The 18,645-nt window shown below is 35.8% G+C and overlaps 1 protein-coding gene across 1 annotated transcript; it reads left to right on the top strand.

Moving 5' to 3' along the window:
- The first annotated feature begins 3,118 nt into the window (after nt 1-3,118).
- Nucleotides 3,119-14,349, top strand: LOC140242882 (uncharacterized). Its single transcript, XM_072322630.1, has 8 exons — nt 3,119-3,241; nt 4,746-4,883; nt 6,835-6,967; nt 9,022-9,146; nt 9,549-9,696; nt 10,735-10,925; nt 12,544-12,736; nt 14,192-14,349. Exons 1-8 carry the CDS (start codon nt 3,119-3,121, stop codon nt 14,347-14,349), a joined length of 1,209 nt encoding a protein of 402 aa, XP_072178731.1.
- The last annotated feature ends 4,296 nt before the right edge of the window (nt 14,350-18,645 follow it).

Here is an 18,645-nt window from a genome sequence, read left to right as displayed (position 1 = left end):
AAGAGTTTGTTTGCAAAAACCGATAAGTCCATATTTGCCAAATGGAGATATTTGCGATTAAAGGTCATGAAAAATAAGGAGAATAATAAGAAAATTGTTGCTTCTTTTGACCATAACTTAAGAAAATATACCATTATTTGTAGTGACCAATACATCATTTAAAAGGTACTATTTTGTACTTTATGACAAAGACCGTACTTCAAAATCTTCAAAAATGGACTTATCGGTTTTTGCAAACAAACTCTTCATTTCTTTGCCAATGAGTCAAATATGCCCAAATTTCACAACCATACGTATGAACAGGTTAGTACTGTGACACATAGGCTCTGTATCTAAACCACTGCTACGGAATGAACACGTTGAATGTCTATTTGGTTGTCTTATTATTATTCTTTCATATAGGATGGTTTACCACATTGAATCATATCGTTGACTATTTATTCCACCTTGACTACTCATGATGCACAAATGATGATAATCATGATAATTGTATGAATCATACTAGCCGGCGTGGAACTGATAATCATCATGATAGCTGTATCAATTTCAGTAAAGATAAGAAAGGAATATAAGAATATAACAGATAAGAATATTATTTTCCCTAAAATTCCAAGTGACAGACTCACCGCAGCTTTATTCGACCACATTCTGACTTTTACAAACACTGTAAATTTAATAGTCGGTATAGTATGATAAAACCTGTCGAATATTCCTCAACTGCCTATAGCAATACCCAGGTAGCAAGGAATACGTTTTATCTATCTTTCTTTCTTTCTTTCTTTCTTTCTTTCTTTCTGACTTTCTATCTATCTATCTATCTATCTATCTATCTATCTATCTATCTATCTATCTATCTATCTATCTATCTACCTATATATCTACATGTATGCACCTATCATTGAATGTATCATACAGCCAGCTATCCATCATTTATTCATTTATCTATCTATCTATCTATCTATCTATCTATCTATCTATCTATCTATCTATCTATCTATCTTTCCATCTATCTATCTATCTATCTATCTCTGTCTATCTGACTCTATATACTCATCTACACGTTTATAGCTTTATCTGACAGAATTATCTGCCTATTGCTTACCTCATCTCTCTATCAATATATTATGTGTCCAGAATTCATCTCTACTTTCTTTCTTTAGTTGATGTTGGGAGTTAAAAGAGGAAAACAAAGTTCCTTCTTGATTGTTCAGTTTCACGTTTCTCTACGTATTTCAATAACATCCTGCCTTTTCATTTACACCGGTAACATCATTGACAAATAAATGATGAAATAAAAACAGGAAAATGAACTACATGGTTCTTTGTATCCTATCCATTCCTTTTAATTGCATGACGCTTGTTTTTTATTTTTTTTTTCAAAAGTAAATTTAGTGTCTAAAAGAGACATGTCGAAATTATTCATTATTTTGTCACGGGATCATGATACTATTACAGTCAACAAAACATAACTCGGTACACGAAAAGGAATGGGATTTAGGTTACAATTTGATTTACAACGTACACCAGTTTTGGAATGAATCGTGATATCACTTCATTGTTTCTTTCAAATTTAAGATAAACATACATTCTATTTGACAGCGTTGTCCCAACATTATCTTTTTGATAGGAGCAAATAGATACCCGATACATCTGTCTCCGCACGATATCATTCATACTGACAAAATGAAGGTCGCCCTTTTATTCATGTTGTCACGCCCAGGGGAAGAATGGACAAACGTTTTTCGTAAATCTAGCAGTTTCAAAGTTGGCGATTCAGTATAAATTATTTCGACCATGAACATCTCCCCAGTCATTAGCTACCGAGGTCCCAGCGTGACACACTGAGTTCTTCGAGAAAAGTTCTTTTGCTGCACAGTAAAAATCGAATAATTTCAAGGAGAGCATCTTGCATCCCGATAGCGTTCTTCATTCTGACGGCAATCTTGCTAGCCAAAATGAAGTCATCTGTAAAAGAATTCGTCATCGCAACTGTGTTGCTATCTTGGTAAGAATGTTCATCTGGAATTCAGTTTTGTCTCTCATCTTATATTTGATATCGGAATGTTTCGAGTGGTAGTTGGAGAAGAAATTGGACAAGACCAAAGGAGTAAGTTCAGAGTAAAGTAAATATGGATCATACGGTAATTTCTACTCTTTGTATTAAGAGAGGTTCGATCTTTGTTAGAGGGATTAATGTATAGAAATTTAAAAGAAATGGGTATACCCACACCTTCATAATTAATCTAAGTTTTATGACAGCAAACCTATTCGTACTGGTATGTCTGTTCTTATAAGCAATCATCAATCTTAGAGATTTATCTCCCTGCTACTGATGATAGCATCAGGTAGGGTGCATTTATATGTACTCTGATTCGATAATGATAAGACTCACAATGCAAGAGTTTGGCGATTGTTTTGGGTGTAAAAACAATACATTCCGTCTCGTTCAATGTCGTTTCTTGGATGTTTGCAAGTTAACAAAATTTGTATGAATTCAAAATTTGTATAGCCCAGGTAATCTTTATCAACATGTTACGTATATAAAAGCAATTTGAATGGCACGAGCACTAAAACGGCAAAGATCTGGGTACTTGTAAAGCCTACCCTTAAACATAAGGTAGTTTCTCCTTTAGGTAGAAAATCACGTCAAAGTTTGATTATTCCGTTTTAAATAAAATGAAACTCCTATGTTTATTTTGAGCCAGAGCCGAGCATTTTCTTCTCATACTCACTGGGTTGAAAAAAAATCGCACAGGCATGGCATGTGTCTAACTGACAGACATTTCGTAATATCTTTAGACAGACATAATGTAACTGTTATCAGAAATCTGAGAACGGAAACAGAAATGCTTTGATATGTAATCTTGGGTGGTGGATGTTGTTGTTTTTTTGGTGTTGTTTTGTATTTTTATTGTATATATATATATATATATATTTTTTTTTTTTTGTATGATCTGTGTATAATAATGTTCCTGTATGTTCTTGTATCATGTTATGCAACTGTTTTAAGATGCACGGACTAGATGAAGAACAGCTTGTGGCTGAAGCAAGTGCCTGCGTGATGATAAAATAGATGAATGAATTACGTTTTGTCATTGGATTGAAAATCAGCCTGGCCATGACGAGGACGGTGGAGGGCGGCGTATCCCATTCTTCAGAAGAAGAATGTGATTGGGTGTGTGAAAGCGATGACCAGTACGATGAGGACATGATTCACTCTCGCTACCTCGTCACAGCAAAGGTGAATTATAATCACATCTTGATTGTGAGAAGATTTTATATCACATACCATGATTGTGAGAAAATAGTATCTTTAACAGGACTACACGTTACTTTTAAACGGCCGTATTATAATGAGTTTGAATGCAAAAACAGAAAAACGAATTTTTCAAAGTTTTTAAGTAAAGTCATGGTCAGATAGCAAGTAAAAAAAAAAAATGAAATCGAATCATTGATATACTGCGCTCTCACATAATCATTTGTTTTTAAAGATATTATTAAATATGACAAGTATCCTAATCGTTTTCTCTTTGTTTCAGCAGCATTCATCCCAAATATCTCTTTTTTCGATAAAAACGTACCGATCGGTTTTTAAATTTAAATTTAAATTTCGTTTCCATATTTCTCGATGAAAATATATATCAAATATAACAAAATTAAATAATACATGATATCCGCTAAGGAGACATACACAGAATATTGCAATTAAACCTTACATTCAGACCTAGCATTCAAACCTTACATATTTACCTGATTAAGATAAGAAAATGCAGAAAAAAGACCAATGTGCTGGGTAATATAGAAAGATGATAACCTGGATACAAGTTAAGAATGCAAGACAAAATAATGGAAACCTAAGTTTGATATGTAGAATATTCTTCAATTTCATTTTGCATTGAAACGTATGGAAGACAACGATGTCTAAAACATTATATTCACGGTATTCATACTGTTGTGGTTAAAGAAGGTATCATACATGCTTAAATATAGTAATAACGATATAAATCGTATTGGGATGAATCTCATATACATCACATGTCTGAACCGTATATCTTACATGTGTCACCTGATTTTTTTTTTATAACGACGTAGTCTATTTTTTCCTGCTTGTTTTCGATTTATCAATTCATGGATTTACTTGTTTCCTTGAATGTCATGAGTGATACATTATCATTTTAGTTTCATTCGGTTACCAACAACTTGTTATCAGATCATACAATTGCAAGGCAACGTGTGTCCGTCCTTGAACATTTACTATGTGTCACCTGTTATTTCTTTAACTATAGATGATAATAAACTGTATAATGCAATGATCCAAACTTTATTTTCATTTTTCTTTCAACAGAATGTACAAAGAAATCGGTGAAATTTGAAATGCGTGTCGTTGATAATTTATACATAACCAGCCAAGCCAGAGATACCATCATGTTCATGTCTATGTGATCAGGTACTGAAAAGAGACATACAATCGTAATTACACACTCTGCGAAAAAAAGAAGTGGAGGTCCCCACTGAAAAGACAAAGTTTGAATTACCGGGGTACCTCTGAGGGAAGGGAGATAGAGGGGGTGAAGAGATTACAGCTACAAAAAGTGCGGGGAACTGGGGAAATAAGAAATGGAACATAAATCTAAAAAAAAAGCGAAATTATGAAAAATATTGATATGGCCATAATGTTATAATTTATGAATATCATGTTATGTTCTTCTGATAACATGTTTTATGTTTTCCTCTTCTATGAACAGAACAAGAAATCCCTTGACAAATTGCCGAAGAAGTTGGAAAAGAATGACGAATGTAAGGACACAGCTAAGGTGGTCCGCACCACGGAAAGTCTCATGTTCATGGCCGTTGTTCAGATGACAACGGAGTGTGCTGAAGAAGTGAGAACCATGAAAATGTTTCCTTCCTTTTTTAATTTCTGCAAAAACAAACACAATGTGTCACCATTGCAGATTATCTTACTTGGAAAATCAAATGATAAATATAATAAAATGTGAAATGTAGGCACGTTTTTACGCCGAAAAGCCAAAAGTTAGCATTGTTAATCTACCACGCAATCTTGCACAAATGGTTTTCATCCAGTACAACAGCAGGTAGGTTTCTATAGCAAGTTTTCATCCACTCTTGTGGAATTTCTTAAGCCAAGAGATAGTTACACTGTTTTTTTTTCTTACTGACTGCTTGTCTTGTGGTTGGTGGACCTAAGATATGAAGCATAACATATTTCTTTAATGTATAAGTTTTTGTCACATCAGGAGATCGTGTTTTTTTTTTAATAGTTTCCATGTTATTTATGGTAAGAATGAATAGTTCATTGTCTTGCCCTACTTTATCGAAGTTAATCCATGTCAACGTATAACAATAAATTTCCTTATCTTTTTAACCAAGCTCAAACAATTGCTCCCCCCATGATCGTATGGAACAATTTAGTTGTACCTTTTTCTTCTTTACCAATCTGATTTACAACTGAAGAGTTGTATTGCAAAATGTGTTAAGGTCCAGGTTTAAACATTTCAAAGTAAGTCCATCAACAAGGGATATTCTAGAAGTTATGGTATAGGAATAACGCATTCCGCGGAGTTGTTTAGCGAGTATGCAGTGCACGAGAGGTTTCTTCTGAGCATGCGCACTCCACACGAGCCAGAGGCGAGTGTGGAGTGTGCATGCGAAGAAGAAACCTCGAGTGCACTGCATATCGCTGAACAACGACGGGAAAATGCGTTATTCCTTTTATAAGATGGCTAAGTAATTTCAAACGCGAGGTGAATATACCTTGTATGAGAAAGAAATAATGAAATAAATCAAATATCAAAGATTTTGAAATTGTACTTACCGTTGGAAAATGGTCCAGAGTAGGCTTTCTCCGAGATTATCCCAGCTTGTGCTGAATACTAGTAACCGTGCATTAGACAATTTGGGTGCGCGAAAATCCCACGGGCGTGCAGGGATAGACACTTTTCGCGAATGATCACGTGGTACGCTTTGACCAATCAACAAGCTGGAAATTACTTAGCCATCTTATAATAAAAAATATCCTGTATTTTCTTGTTATTTTCTTTGTTGTTTTTTTTTACCAGCTTTAATCTCAAATATCTCAACGTAACAAAAATAGAGATTTGCGATAAAACTCATCAACTGTAAAACCATCAATTTTGCAAATTTCAAATTCATTCTTAAAACCCACCTTTTCTGTCTTCCTTGATTAAGATAATCATTCAGTACCCCTTTTGTTAATCATTGTAATGTTGATTATTATACTCTGATATGGTTTGTATATTATTTTTGATTTAATCTTATTTTCAGATATAAGTTTATATTTATGATTTATATTTTGTTATATTTATGTTCATTCTGTGATTATTGTGTAGATTTGTGTTATGAAAATTATTATGTTAAACCTTACTTTGTGGATGTAATGCAACAAATATCGATGTTTTTGTTTGTTTTTATTTAAATCATTTCTTATCATGTTAATATGATTTATGTACATTGATTCACAGCCCCATTGAAAAACAACATTTGCTGATTGGGCTTTTTTATCCGTGGTAAAATGAAATGAATGAAATGAAATTACACTTGTTTGTCATTTGTTTATTATTTTGTATACTTTTGTATCTGAATTGTACAGCGCAAAGAGAAGCATGTGCTTATTATCGGCTTTACAAATGTATCATTGTTATCATTATAATATTTATTGTTATTGTTATTATTATTTTTATTAACAAATTATTATTATCATTATCATCATTACTATTATTAATACTATCATTATTATTTCTATCATTATAATTATCACATACCGCCCTCCATTGCATGTCCGTCGTCGAACAGGTTCGAGAGTGGGGCTACGAAATCGAACGGAATTCCTACCACTTCACCGACGCGGTTAATGTAGAGTGGCATCTGGACCGCATTCGAAACACGGGTTCAACACTTTTAACCCCGCAAATCCCATTCCAAATCAGTGAGTACATTTAAACGTTTGCATTTTCCCTAAACAATGACATTAAAGGGATGGTATAGCATTGGTGGAGATGAGGATTGTCTCTTAACGTTTTGCGAGACACCAAGAAACCACTTATTGCTTATGGTACAGACACTGTTAGAGCATACCATTATAATTCTAGACGAGGAATTCAAAATTTATTTGATGAAAATCGGTTATGGAATGTCTGAGACATCCAAGAACAAAGTAAAAAAAAAACAACAACAACAATCGTAATAACAGGTGGATCCCACTTTTATTAGGAATGCTCTGTTTTTGATATCTCAGCCATTTCAAAACCAATTTTCGTCAAATAAACGCTGAATTTCTCTTGGATTTACACGCTCTTTCATATTTCATAAGAGGTTTCTCATTATCTCACCAAAAATGTTAGAAGCACAAAGTTAGGTCTCAGCCAAAACTAGACGATCTCTTTAAAGGCATAATTTACCATTTGCAGATGAAAGCATTAGTGCTATAAAATAGTTCTAAAATGTGAGTTAGGGATAGAAACAACCACTGTCAAAATTTGAATCCGTATAATCGATGTTAAGTGTTGTTAAATACACAAAATGTGAACAATAGTTATAATAAAAAAATTTCCAGACTAAACCGTATACAGTTACGGTTTATTGAGAAAAACCCTGATATCTCCTTATATTTTAGGTTTTATTGCAAATATTTCATATGGTAGGATGTTTTATGATACAACAGACCTACACATATGCATCAAATATGATATCTTGAAAATTTTTGAAATCACTGCTCCCAAAGGTAAACTGGACCTTTAACAAAACTTCCCCCCAAAGAAAATGAATAAGTGAATATTCTCTCAACGTGATTTGGTGGAATAGTATCTCCCCTTCACCCCCCCATCTTTCCCCTCTTGATTCGGAAACTGTTCGGAGGAAACAAGTAATTCCTTTATGTTGCGTATTATTATTGAGATGTCTACAATATTCTTGATATGTTTTGGTGGAAATCTTAATCGATGATACGTAGACATGAAGATTATTGTTTCGTATAGTGCTGATTTGATTGGAATTGTTATTTTTTTTTGTAATGATTCAAAACGAAAGCCATGCAACCGACACAAGATACGTCTTCAGTATACAATAATCATAATATATGCAAGCTTTAGATCTGCAACGCGAACGGTGAGATAACGTCTCCTTCCGGGTTGGACAGTGGAAACAACTGTATCGCGCATGTTCATAACACTTTTGTTGATAATTCTTTATTCGAATTTCGTTCAATTTCATATCACAGAAACAGGAACGTTCATAGAAACAAAAACAAAACACTATACAAAGACAAACTGCATTATACACAAACATTGTACAAAATAACGTCAATCTTACACTATATACAGATAAAATGCAATAACACAAACATTGTACAATCTAATGTCAAACTTACATTGTAACTCTTTTAACCAAGGAAACGAAATCCACTTTTTTTTTTAAACACAATCTCGTAAAAAACCCGCAAAACGGGGACATTATTAATAGATAATTTGCTCAAAACAAACGGGGCATATTTCATTGGTTCTCAAAAAAAGAAAAGAAAAAAAGAATAGAGGCCATTTGCGAGAAAACCCACACACACCCACAAAAAGGCCAACATGCACCCCTCACCCACCTCTATGCTTTCAGCCCTCAGGTTTCAGGTTTTGTTCAAACTTGAATAACGCTGACGTGTAAATTACCATGACAATAAAATACATCCTAATCATTAAATGGAAATGATGTGGAAATGGTAGAAGCACTAGAGAGGAAAAAATAACACACACACACACACACACACACACGCACTCACGCACACGCACACACAAAAAACAGCACACGCACACACACATATTGACCTAATAGCTTCGTTTTATAGTGTTTGCGTCGCAGATCTAAATGTCTCTATACACGGAAGAGTACTTGGGTTAATGTGAAAGTATTCGTTACCATGGTGACAACACTGAGACTGAAGTGTGATCAATTTCGTAAGATTCCACCGGTGACAGAAATCATTCTTCTTTACAGATGGGAATGACGGGGAAGGTGCCACGATCTTCGTTCTAGACACCGGGATTTATGCCGAGCACGAACAGTTTGCCAACACCGAGGTGACTCATGTCCAACTCTCCCCAGAGTCAACGTTATCTGGGGTAGGTTAACCTGTTCAACAAAGTTTGTTTGTGGTATATTTTGGATATTCACACGCAATAGTAAAATAATACGTCTACACACATGATTACATAGATATTGTTGATTGACAAGTTTAACACATACAACATGTAGTTTTCAAGCAGCAATGATGAGGAGTGAAATGAAAGATTTTGCGTGCATTCAGCGTATGTTAAGGACTTGCAGGTACTTAATAAGTATTTTTGTAATGGAAAACCGATAGTATTGATCTTGACAACAGACAACAACAACAACAGCAGCAGCAGCAACAACGAAGACAATTTTTGTTTGGAAGATGTATCATAAAGTCTACTCTCTTTTGATTCATCGTATTCAAAACACACCACGTTATCTTTGATTATGTTATTGTGATATATACGTAGTCAAACGAAGGCGATCCAAACGGCCACGGAACGCAAGTTGCAAGTGCCGCCGTCGGAAAGGACTACGGGGTGGCCAAGAAGGCCAAGTTGAAGAGCGTCCGAGTAGCTAATGAAAACGGCCAGGCCTTCACCGAGGACTGCATCTTTGGTTAGTGAGACATCAAAAACAATTAAATGTGGTCAATGGAAGGGAGTTCTGTATTTGAAAGTCGACAGGTGAATATGTCGACAAAACATTTTTATCCGCTGACAAAAATCTGACAGCACAAAAAGTTTTTTATTCTTATTTTTATAAGGGAACTACTGCATGAGTGGCAACTGACGTTTTTACCTCTCCCAATATCACCAAAATGGAAATGTCTTCCTTGGCAGTCATATTGTTGTTTTGTTTTTTTTTGTTTGTTTTTTGTTTGTTTGTTTTGTTTTTTTTAGATTTCTAATTCACAGCCTAATATGTGTCGTGTATAGGCCTATCATGCTTATGTCTATTCTTCTGCTGTGCTCCCGATACAATTCTCCTGCGAACGATTGACGACACCAGTCTGTCAGTCGTCAATTATGAATTTGACGGTATTGACCAAAACTGAATTGAGAGTTGAACGGTAATCACAAGACATACAAAAAGCAAAAAGGAAAAACAAAAACAAAAGCCTCAACTCTTGAATTCTTATGAAAAGGAAATAGATTTATACCCCTTTCTCGTATTTAAGCCAGGGTGACTCCCACAAGCTGATCACACGAACAGTTGCCGCGAGTTTTCATATTTTCCATATTTTCATATATAAATGTGCATTATATCAACAAGCATAGGTTGCAGCATAAGAGAATAGCATACATGTAACGCGAGTGTCCTGTGATATCATAAATGTTAGCCACCAAGCATCTAAATTCCTCTGCAGAAATCATACTCTAATCATCAGTCAAGTATTTACACCTTTTAATTCACTGCATGTCCTTCCTTGCGAAAAAGACAATACCCTACGAGATTAGAGTATTGGTACACCTTGATATGAAACATTTAGAATGAAAAGTGATATTACGACTGAAGTTTTATACAGCACCAATGATGAACATCAGTCACATTTATATACACTGTATATATTTCTGTATCTGCATAATATCATACATATCTCTCATACATACATCTATATTATCTAGGCCTACTTGCTGTTCTGTTACTTTTCAGGTTTTGAAGCCGTCAAGAATTCGAATCCCAGTGACAAGTGTGTGGTGACATTCTCATTATCTGGGGGTCAGTCGGAGATGTTGGAGACTGCCATCAACGAACTCATAGACCAAACCCAGTGCGTCGTCGTCGTCAGCGCCGGGAACGACAATACAGACGCCTGCTCGTTCACACCCGCCAGAATGTCGCAGGTACCCTTTACCAACAACTTTGAAACCTACATCATGTTAAAGAGATGGTATAGTTTTGGTTGAGATGGTGCTACAGGGTGCCAACGTGTTGTTTTGTTTTGTTTTTTGGGATGATGATTTTTAGAGATAATGAGAAACCTGTTATGAAATGTGAAAGAGCATTTATCATGCCTAGGGGAATTCAAAGCTTATTTGATTAAAATTAGTTTTGAAATGACTGAGATATCCAAAACAAAGCAATCCTAATTAGGGTATGACCCACCTTTTATTAGGATTGCTATACTTTGTCTTTAGATATCTCAGCCATTTCAAAACCGATTTTTCATCAAAAAAACTTTGAATTCCTCTCAGAATCGTATGCTCTTTAACATTTCATAAACTGGCTTCTAGGTATCTTGCAAAAAGTTTAAGTCTGAACTCTCATCTCAACCAATTCTATATCAGTCCTTTAAGTTATTAATGATTGAATAATATCAGAGAAAAAAAAAATAAACACCTCTACTGTATCTGCAGGACAAAAGCATAGCATGTTACATGGAAAGAAAACACCAAGAACGTTTTTAGGAAGGACCACCCGTAGTGGCTGTTCTCACGACATGAGGCAATCTTTTCAGTTTTTCTCTCAGATTGTAAGACTATAACAATGAAGTATTGAAGGGTAATAATCAAAGCGTGTAAATTAGGAATGCACAAGTTACTAGCGAAATAGTTTTTTTTTTTTGTGTGTGTGAACTGGACCCACGATTTAACGAGATGTGCAGTCATTAATATAACAGTATATACTACTACCATGGAGCTACTAAGTAGCTCCATGCTACTTCTACTACTCTATTGCTACTACTAATGATAATATAAAATTTAAATATGTATATATATATATATATATATATATATATATCCCTAGTTGGCACCTTAGGAAGACATATTGGGGGGAAGTGTCTTCATTAGGGAGACAACTGGTCATTAAGGAGACAATTTTCGTGTCTCCATTGCGTAAACTGCCATTGAACATGTAATAATAAATTTGCATATAAAACAAATGGAAATGTCTTCCAAATGACCCATCTAGGAGTATATATATATATATATATATATATATATATATATATATATACATATATATATATATATATATATATATATATATATATATACATATATAATATACATATATTACATATTCTCTCCCTCTCTGTCTCTCTCTGTCTCTCTCTGTTTATAGCATATACATTGTAATTGCTCCGCGTATTGGCAGTAGTACTAGAAATAGCAATAATAATGTCACAATAAAGGAATGCATTAAATGCCAATTGCCTTGATTTTAATTCAAAGTCCGAATTTTCGGGGGCTTCCCTCTTCGTCAAGGATGACAGTGCTAATGAATTTTCACAGTGATATTAACAGTGAGGTGTTAACCTCAGGTATATATATATATATATATATATATATATATATATATATATACATATATATTACAGAGAGAGAGAGAGAGAGAGAGAGAGAGGAGGGGGAAGGGGGAGGGGAGATACGTGTAGATAGATAAATGTGAATACAAGTGTATAGTTATATCGCAGTAGGCGTGAGAGAGATGTAATATTGCTAACTTTTCTCTGTTAAGGCTTTCAGTCAGGTCATTACCGTCGGGGCATCACGAATAAAGGAAGATGTTGACCGGAAGGCAGGCTTTTCGAACCACGGTGGGTGCGTCGACATCTACGCTCCAGGCCACAAGATGATACTAGCTGACAAGTCAGGACCAACGGCTACGGTCAAGACCAGCGGGACGTCGTTTTCAGCGCCACTTGTGGCAGGTAACTCGAAGTTTAAAGGCCTCGGCACATCGAGCACGGTTACGACCGGATAACAATTTCGTTGCAAAATATAATTATCTTCAATTGGAGATTTTCTTGCTCTTGAATTTGACATAAGAATAACATTTTGAGTGATTTTGCTCCAAATTATCATCATCATGATTATTTTTAACAGAATAAAGACATGGTTCCTTTTGGCGCATCATAGCAGATAACTGGACTGTTGCCGTTACTGTGCTCGGTGTGCCGATGCCTTTACACGGACACCTCACACCGGTGTAAATCAATAAATTTAGTGCATGTTCTTGCATGTATAACACTGTGTAATCATTTCTCTCGCACTCATTCTCTCTCTTGACACGTAAACACACGCGCACACAAACATTCACGCGAGCAGTATAAAGTATCAACTACACACCTATGCGTACAGCAGTTTTTGCTTGACCCTCTAGACCCCATCTCAAATCCATTTTTCTTTTTTTTTTTGCGCGTGTGCCTCGCGTTTTTAACAGATATAGGTCCTCTCGCGCTGTTTCCACCATTTGCAGTGTAATCAATTATTAAAAGGCTCATCTATTCGTCATATGGCTCAGAGACTGAATGTTACTTTTACACGTTAATATCAACTTTTAGTATTGTTCAATGAAATGGGTTGCAAACAAAATGACAAAATGATCGTGCAATAATCATGCAAGAGCTCGAAGTTGTAACGCACATTTATGTTGTATTGTATGGCCCTACATACTGTATTGTTAATCAAAATGACCCACATTCCCGAGCTGGCGCATTTTGTCCCTTTTTTGACGAGGGAGTCAGGGGCGCTAACACTCGTTTTTACGGCTCGGGGTCCAAAGTCAAAGGTCAAAATCCAAATTTAACTCTTTCTCCAAATGTTGGAAATAGCTTGAGGTATCTGCACGTCTTTCCCGAAGACAATTCTCTTGAGAAGTTTTTGGTTGTTGGGAAAAATGTTAATGGTCAAAGGTCAGGCCAAAATGTTGAAATTGCTCGATATAATGTACTGCTGATTTTTCCCTAAACCTTCGAATTGACTAACTTCATACTTCTTTATTAAACTTGGTCTATACACGAACCACCACACAATTGTTCTGTATTAAAAGATTTGATCCAAGTGGTGAAAGGTCTCTCCAAACATGCAAAACTGTCGTCAAACATTGTCTAGGTGTAATGTAGACCTATTGGGAGAATAGTCCCATACGTGGGGAAAGCCGGAGGCATATCAGAAGCCACAGCGATATTTCTGTTTTTGATTTTCTTGTATAGTCTAGTTTTAACTTTTGAATAAGTGGGCAAGCATTACTGAATAAACTTTCGTAAAGACCTGTAATGAGAGAATATTGGGCCCTGTGTCTTTCAAATCATTTAGTTATATTACAATGATCACACGATAGGTTGTAATATTATGTTTACGTATAATTCTACCATTTCCACCAGGGGCTGCAGCCGTGTTACTGAGCAATGGTGTTTCACGAGATAATGTAAAGCAAACATTGCTAGACCTGGCTCTCACCAATAAACTGGGTGGACTACCCTCTGGCTCGAACAACTTACTGCTGAACGTTGCGGACCTGCCTGTCGTGTCTCGGCGATGATAGCGCTATCGTACGGAAAGCTTGAGTCCCTGCAATGGCGGACTCTTTGGAAAGCTGCAGGATACGCTGGAAGTCTGCTGCTAAGACCGTAGCCCACACTCCAGTCAAACCTGCGGCTCATTCGACATAATCTCACCATGACCACGGCCATGACCATTTCACCTTTATTCTTGATCATATTTTTGCCTGTCTTTCGGAGTTGGTATTTCACTTTCGCTGTTCTTCATTGTTAATTTGATGTGACGTCATTAACAGTAACAGATATTGACTGTTATGGATTCGTAATGGATCGTTAAGTGTTATCTGACTTATAGGGAATGACACATAATATCGCTCCAATTTGATAGATTATCTAGGACCTATTATGTCACGACTATAAAGTAATATACAATGTCAGTAAATTTTGCTAGGCAGCATATCATAAATAATATTATGATAAATAAATAAATTTGAGCAGCAAGCTTGCTCTATAGACTTAAAAACATGACAAGCTAAAAGTTCATGATCTGCTCAGTGTGCCTACAACAGTGATCACATACTAGTAAAACATGTATTAACTGTACCTCCAAATGTTTGAAGAAAATGCGCTCCCAGAGAATATCAATACCTTAAAGCCCTACTGGAAAGAACACAGAGTCCCACGGTGTGAGAAACACAATGTGAACACAATGTGAACACAATGTGAACAAAATGTGAACACACTGTGAAATCTCTTCACACGGTAAAAATTCGAGCGTTTTAACAGTGTGAACACATGGTGAATCATCAATTCACAGTGTGACACAAAACATTACCATGTGATCATTCTGTGAAAACCAATCACAGTGTGAAATCATCTCCACACAGTTAAATTAGAGCGTTTTCACATAGTCAACTATGTTACCACACTTTGAACACACTGTGGGACACTGCGTTCTTTCTTGTGGGGAGGGATGGTAGAGGATTTGGTGAGGATTAAGCGTTTAACTTTTTTCGAGATTTTTAGAAATCACTTTATGAATTGTCAAAGAGCATACAATTCTTAGAGGAATTCAACGTTTATTTAATGAAAATTGTTTTTGAAATGGCTGAGATATCCATAAACAAAGTAAAACAAAGCGATCATAATGAAAGGTGGGTCCCAGATTTTATTAGGATCTCTTTGTTTTGGATATCTCAACCATTTCAAAACCAGTATTCATCAAATTCATCATCTTTCAATTCCTTGATAGAATTACGCTGTTTCAAATTTCATAAGATGTTTCTCATTGTCTCAAAGAATCATCACTGAAATCTGAAGCCCCATCTGAACTAAAATTATACCAACCCCTTTAATTGTTCTCGGTATTCTCTTTATATTATATCATCTCAAGATTGGACGGAAAAACAGCTATAGCAGTATTAACCATATTTCTTTTAAGACAATATAAGAAAGATGAAAAGGGTGGAAACAGCAATATACCGATGTAAACGTGGTCTGTTGATCACTTGATATGTATTTTTGCATACTTCAATGAAGTTGCTCTGTTAGTTTAACTAATACCCCACCGATTTTCTGCAAATTCAGCTTACCGTGTATTAAACAACAGATCTATACTACTATACAGTCTTGTCCTTCGCTCATTTCTGTGAGTTAAATCGGCCTTGTAATCTGTGATGTGGAAAAAAATAAGGTAGTTTGGTCTTATTTGAAAATCGCAAGTCAAAGAGCGAGCGGATTCTACTGTAAGATTTAATGTTCCCGGTAGAGAAAATCGAAGGACATTACTTCTAGGAAGATTGTCCCACCCACGCAAGAAAATAGAAGAAAGTGTCTTTTCTTCCTTGTTGGGAACACACAGAGCCAATTTGGGTCCAAATTTGATAGAACCTATTGCGTTGCCCTTTGCCATTTACAGATGAATTATTGGACAATTCAGCGAACACGGGCCTGTTTTTATTCTCGCTTTCCGTTCAGAGTATAAGAGAAATAATTACACATAACGATGCATACCCACATCCACACTAATCCAGGGGCGGAACCAGAAATTCCGTAAAGGGAAGGCACCTTTACAAAATTAAAGACGGGCGAACGCCCCCCCCCCATTTTTTTCTTTTTTATTTCTTCTGTTTTAACAGAAAAATAAAGATGGCCGCGCATCCGGTGCGCCTCCTCTGGATTCGCCATGCACTGCTAATTGCTCACTTGTTGTTTCTTGGTTGAATTGCTCTATGGAACCACTTGTACACATCTGACTCCACTAAAATGTTGATCTTGGAATAAGGAACAACGAAAATGGGATTCCATCGGAATGGAATCCCATTTTCTTTGCCCATTTTTCGACCAATGAATTATATTCATTTCTATAGACTATAATCAGTTTCTCTCTGTTTGCGTTTGTTGAAATGTTAATCCTCACCATATCCACGACATCATTAAATGATATGTTTTTTAATCTTACTAAATACTCCCTCTAAATATTCTGAGTCCTCTCAAATGTCGAAATCAAATCAAATCGCATTTTAAAACGTGTCTTAGGATCAAGTGTTAGTTTGGAATGACAGGAAATTATTGCTGATATGAAAATCGTATGGATGGAATACATTTATGAATCAAATTCTTGCATTAAAGTCTGTCTTCATCATTCGCTTTCAACAAGATGTTGCGTTGCGCTATCCTTTAGGAGTCAAATTTTGATGATGTTTTTGTTTTCATTCAGCACTCAGTGAAGGTGGATTAAAGTGGTAGAAAACGAGCCTGTCGTACAACCAAGGACAAGCTAAAAGGCTGAAGTCAGGCACACACACACACACACACACACACACACACACACACCCGTACACACACCCCTCTCTTTCTGTCTCTCTCCCTCGATTTATCCTTGATACTATCTCCCAGTACGCATCGAATACGAAGTCGAAAAACACATCGAATAAAAACACGGAACGAAAAAGGAGAATCATTAACTGTTTAAAAGAAGAAGAAAAAAAAAAAGAATATTCTCAGCTAACAATTCATTCGTGTGGCAGAAGGTAATGTTTCAGCGCTTCCGTAGTTTCGCAAATATTGTTAGATTCTTTAAATTCGCAAAAAAAAAAATAAAAGCGCCACAAATACACCGCGCTTACAGATCGACGCAAATTTTAAGATTCTCTAACATACAAAAGCATGTTGATTTGTGTTGATTTATGATACTCTCAACATCACTTTTGCGGTGAAAAGAATATATAGAAACATTCCATATATTTTTAACTAAGTTTTCTTCTATTTTTCTTCAGATTACTTGGATACGTCCACACACACAAAAAAAAACCCCAACAACAACAAAGAACAAAAAACCTGCCGAACCAATATTCCTGTTGTGACCTCATCTGTCAATCACGGCTAAAGTACTGATAATGTTTAATAAAAGACATTGGAATGCACCTTCAAATCGACTCAGAAGAACTTGCATGTTTCTGTGATATTAATGTGACTAACAAAAGACATGAAGAGGGAACATGCAAGTTATGTTTGGATTCGGGGAGTGTGCATTCCAATGTCTTTTGTTAATCATATAAGCACTTAAACAATGAGTGACAGATGAGTTCACAACAGGAATAGTGGTAAGGAAGGATTTGTTATTATTATTTTATTTTGGTGGGCGTACCAAAGTAATCTGAAGAAAAATAGAAAAAATAGTTAAGAATATAAGGAATGTTTCTGGACCTGTATTTGTTTCACCTCAAGTGATGTTCAGGGTATAATAAATCAACACAAATGAACATGCATTTATATGTCAGAGAACCTTTAAGATGAAAAGTCGATTGACAAGGGAAAGAAGAGCCAGATGACAAGGAAAGAGAGGGAGGGAGAGAATGGGAGAGAGAGAAGGACGGAGGGGAGATAGGAAAGAGAGGGAGGGAGAGAGAAAGAAGGCAATGAAGAGAAATAATGTTTCAACATGATAAAAGAATATTACATTTTACTAACCTTTGTCAATCACTTCAGTATCTACTTAATAGTACAGCTAGTAACCACTTCTTAATCACACATCAAGTATTCCTGGATTAATGCGTCCATTTATTTAACGCAATACACTACACGTGTACGTGCAGACGACTGCTGTTAATTTCGATAATAACGAGCATGTTCTCTCGAAAGACGATGCAAGAATGGTTACATTGAATGCAGTGCTGGTGAATGAATGAGTTTAAGGGAGGTGGAACATCTCCCTGGTTACACGGCCTCGTTTTACTCCACGTGGTGCGTGGGGAAATTAAACGTGACGCTGCCATTGCCTTGTGATATCATTACAGTCTAACGACAGCTAACAATAATGCGCGTCTTGTAGTTTG

Source organism: Diadema setosum, chromosome 19, assembly GCF_964275005.1.
Source record: "Diadema setosum chromosome 19, eeDiaSeto1, whole genome shotgun sequence".
In the NCBI taxonomy this organism is placed as follows: Eukaryota; Metazoa; Echinodermata; class Echinoidea; order Diadematoida; family Diadematidae; genus Diadema; species Diadema setosum.
The sequence above is the reverse complement of the archived record's forward strand: the minus strand, read 5'-3'. Positions and strand labels throughout refer to the sequence as shown.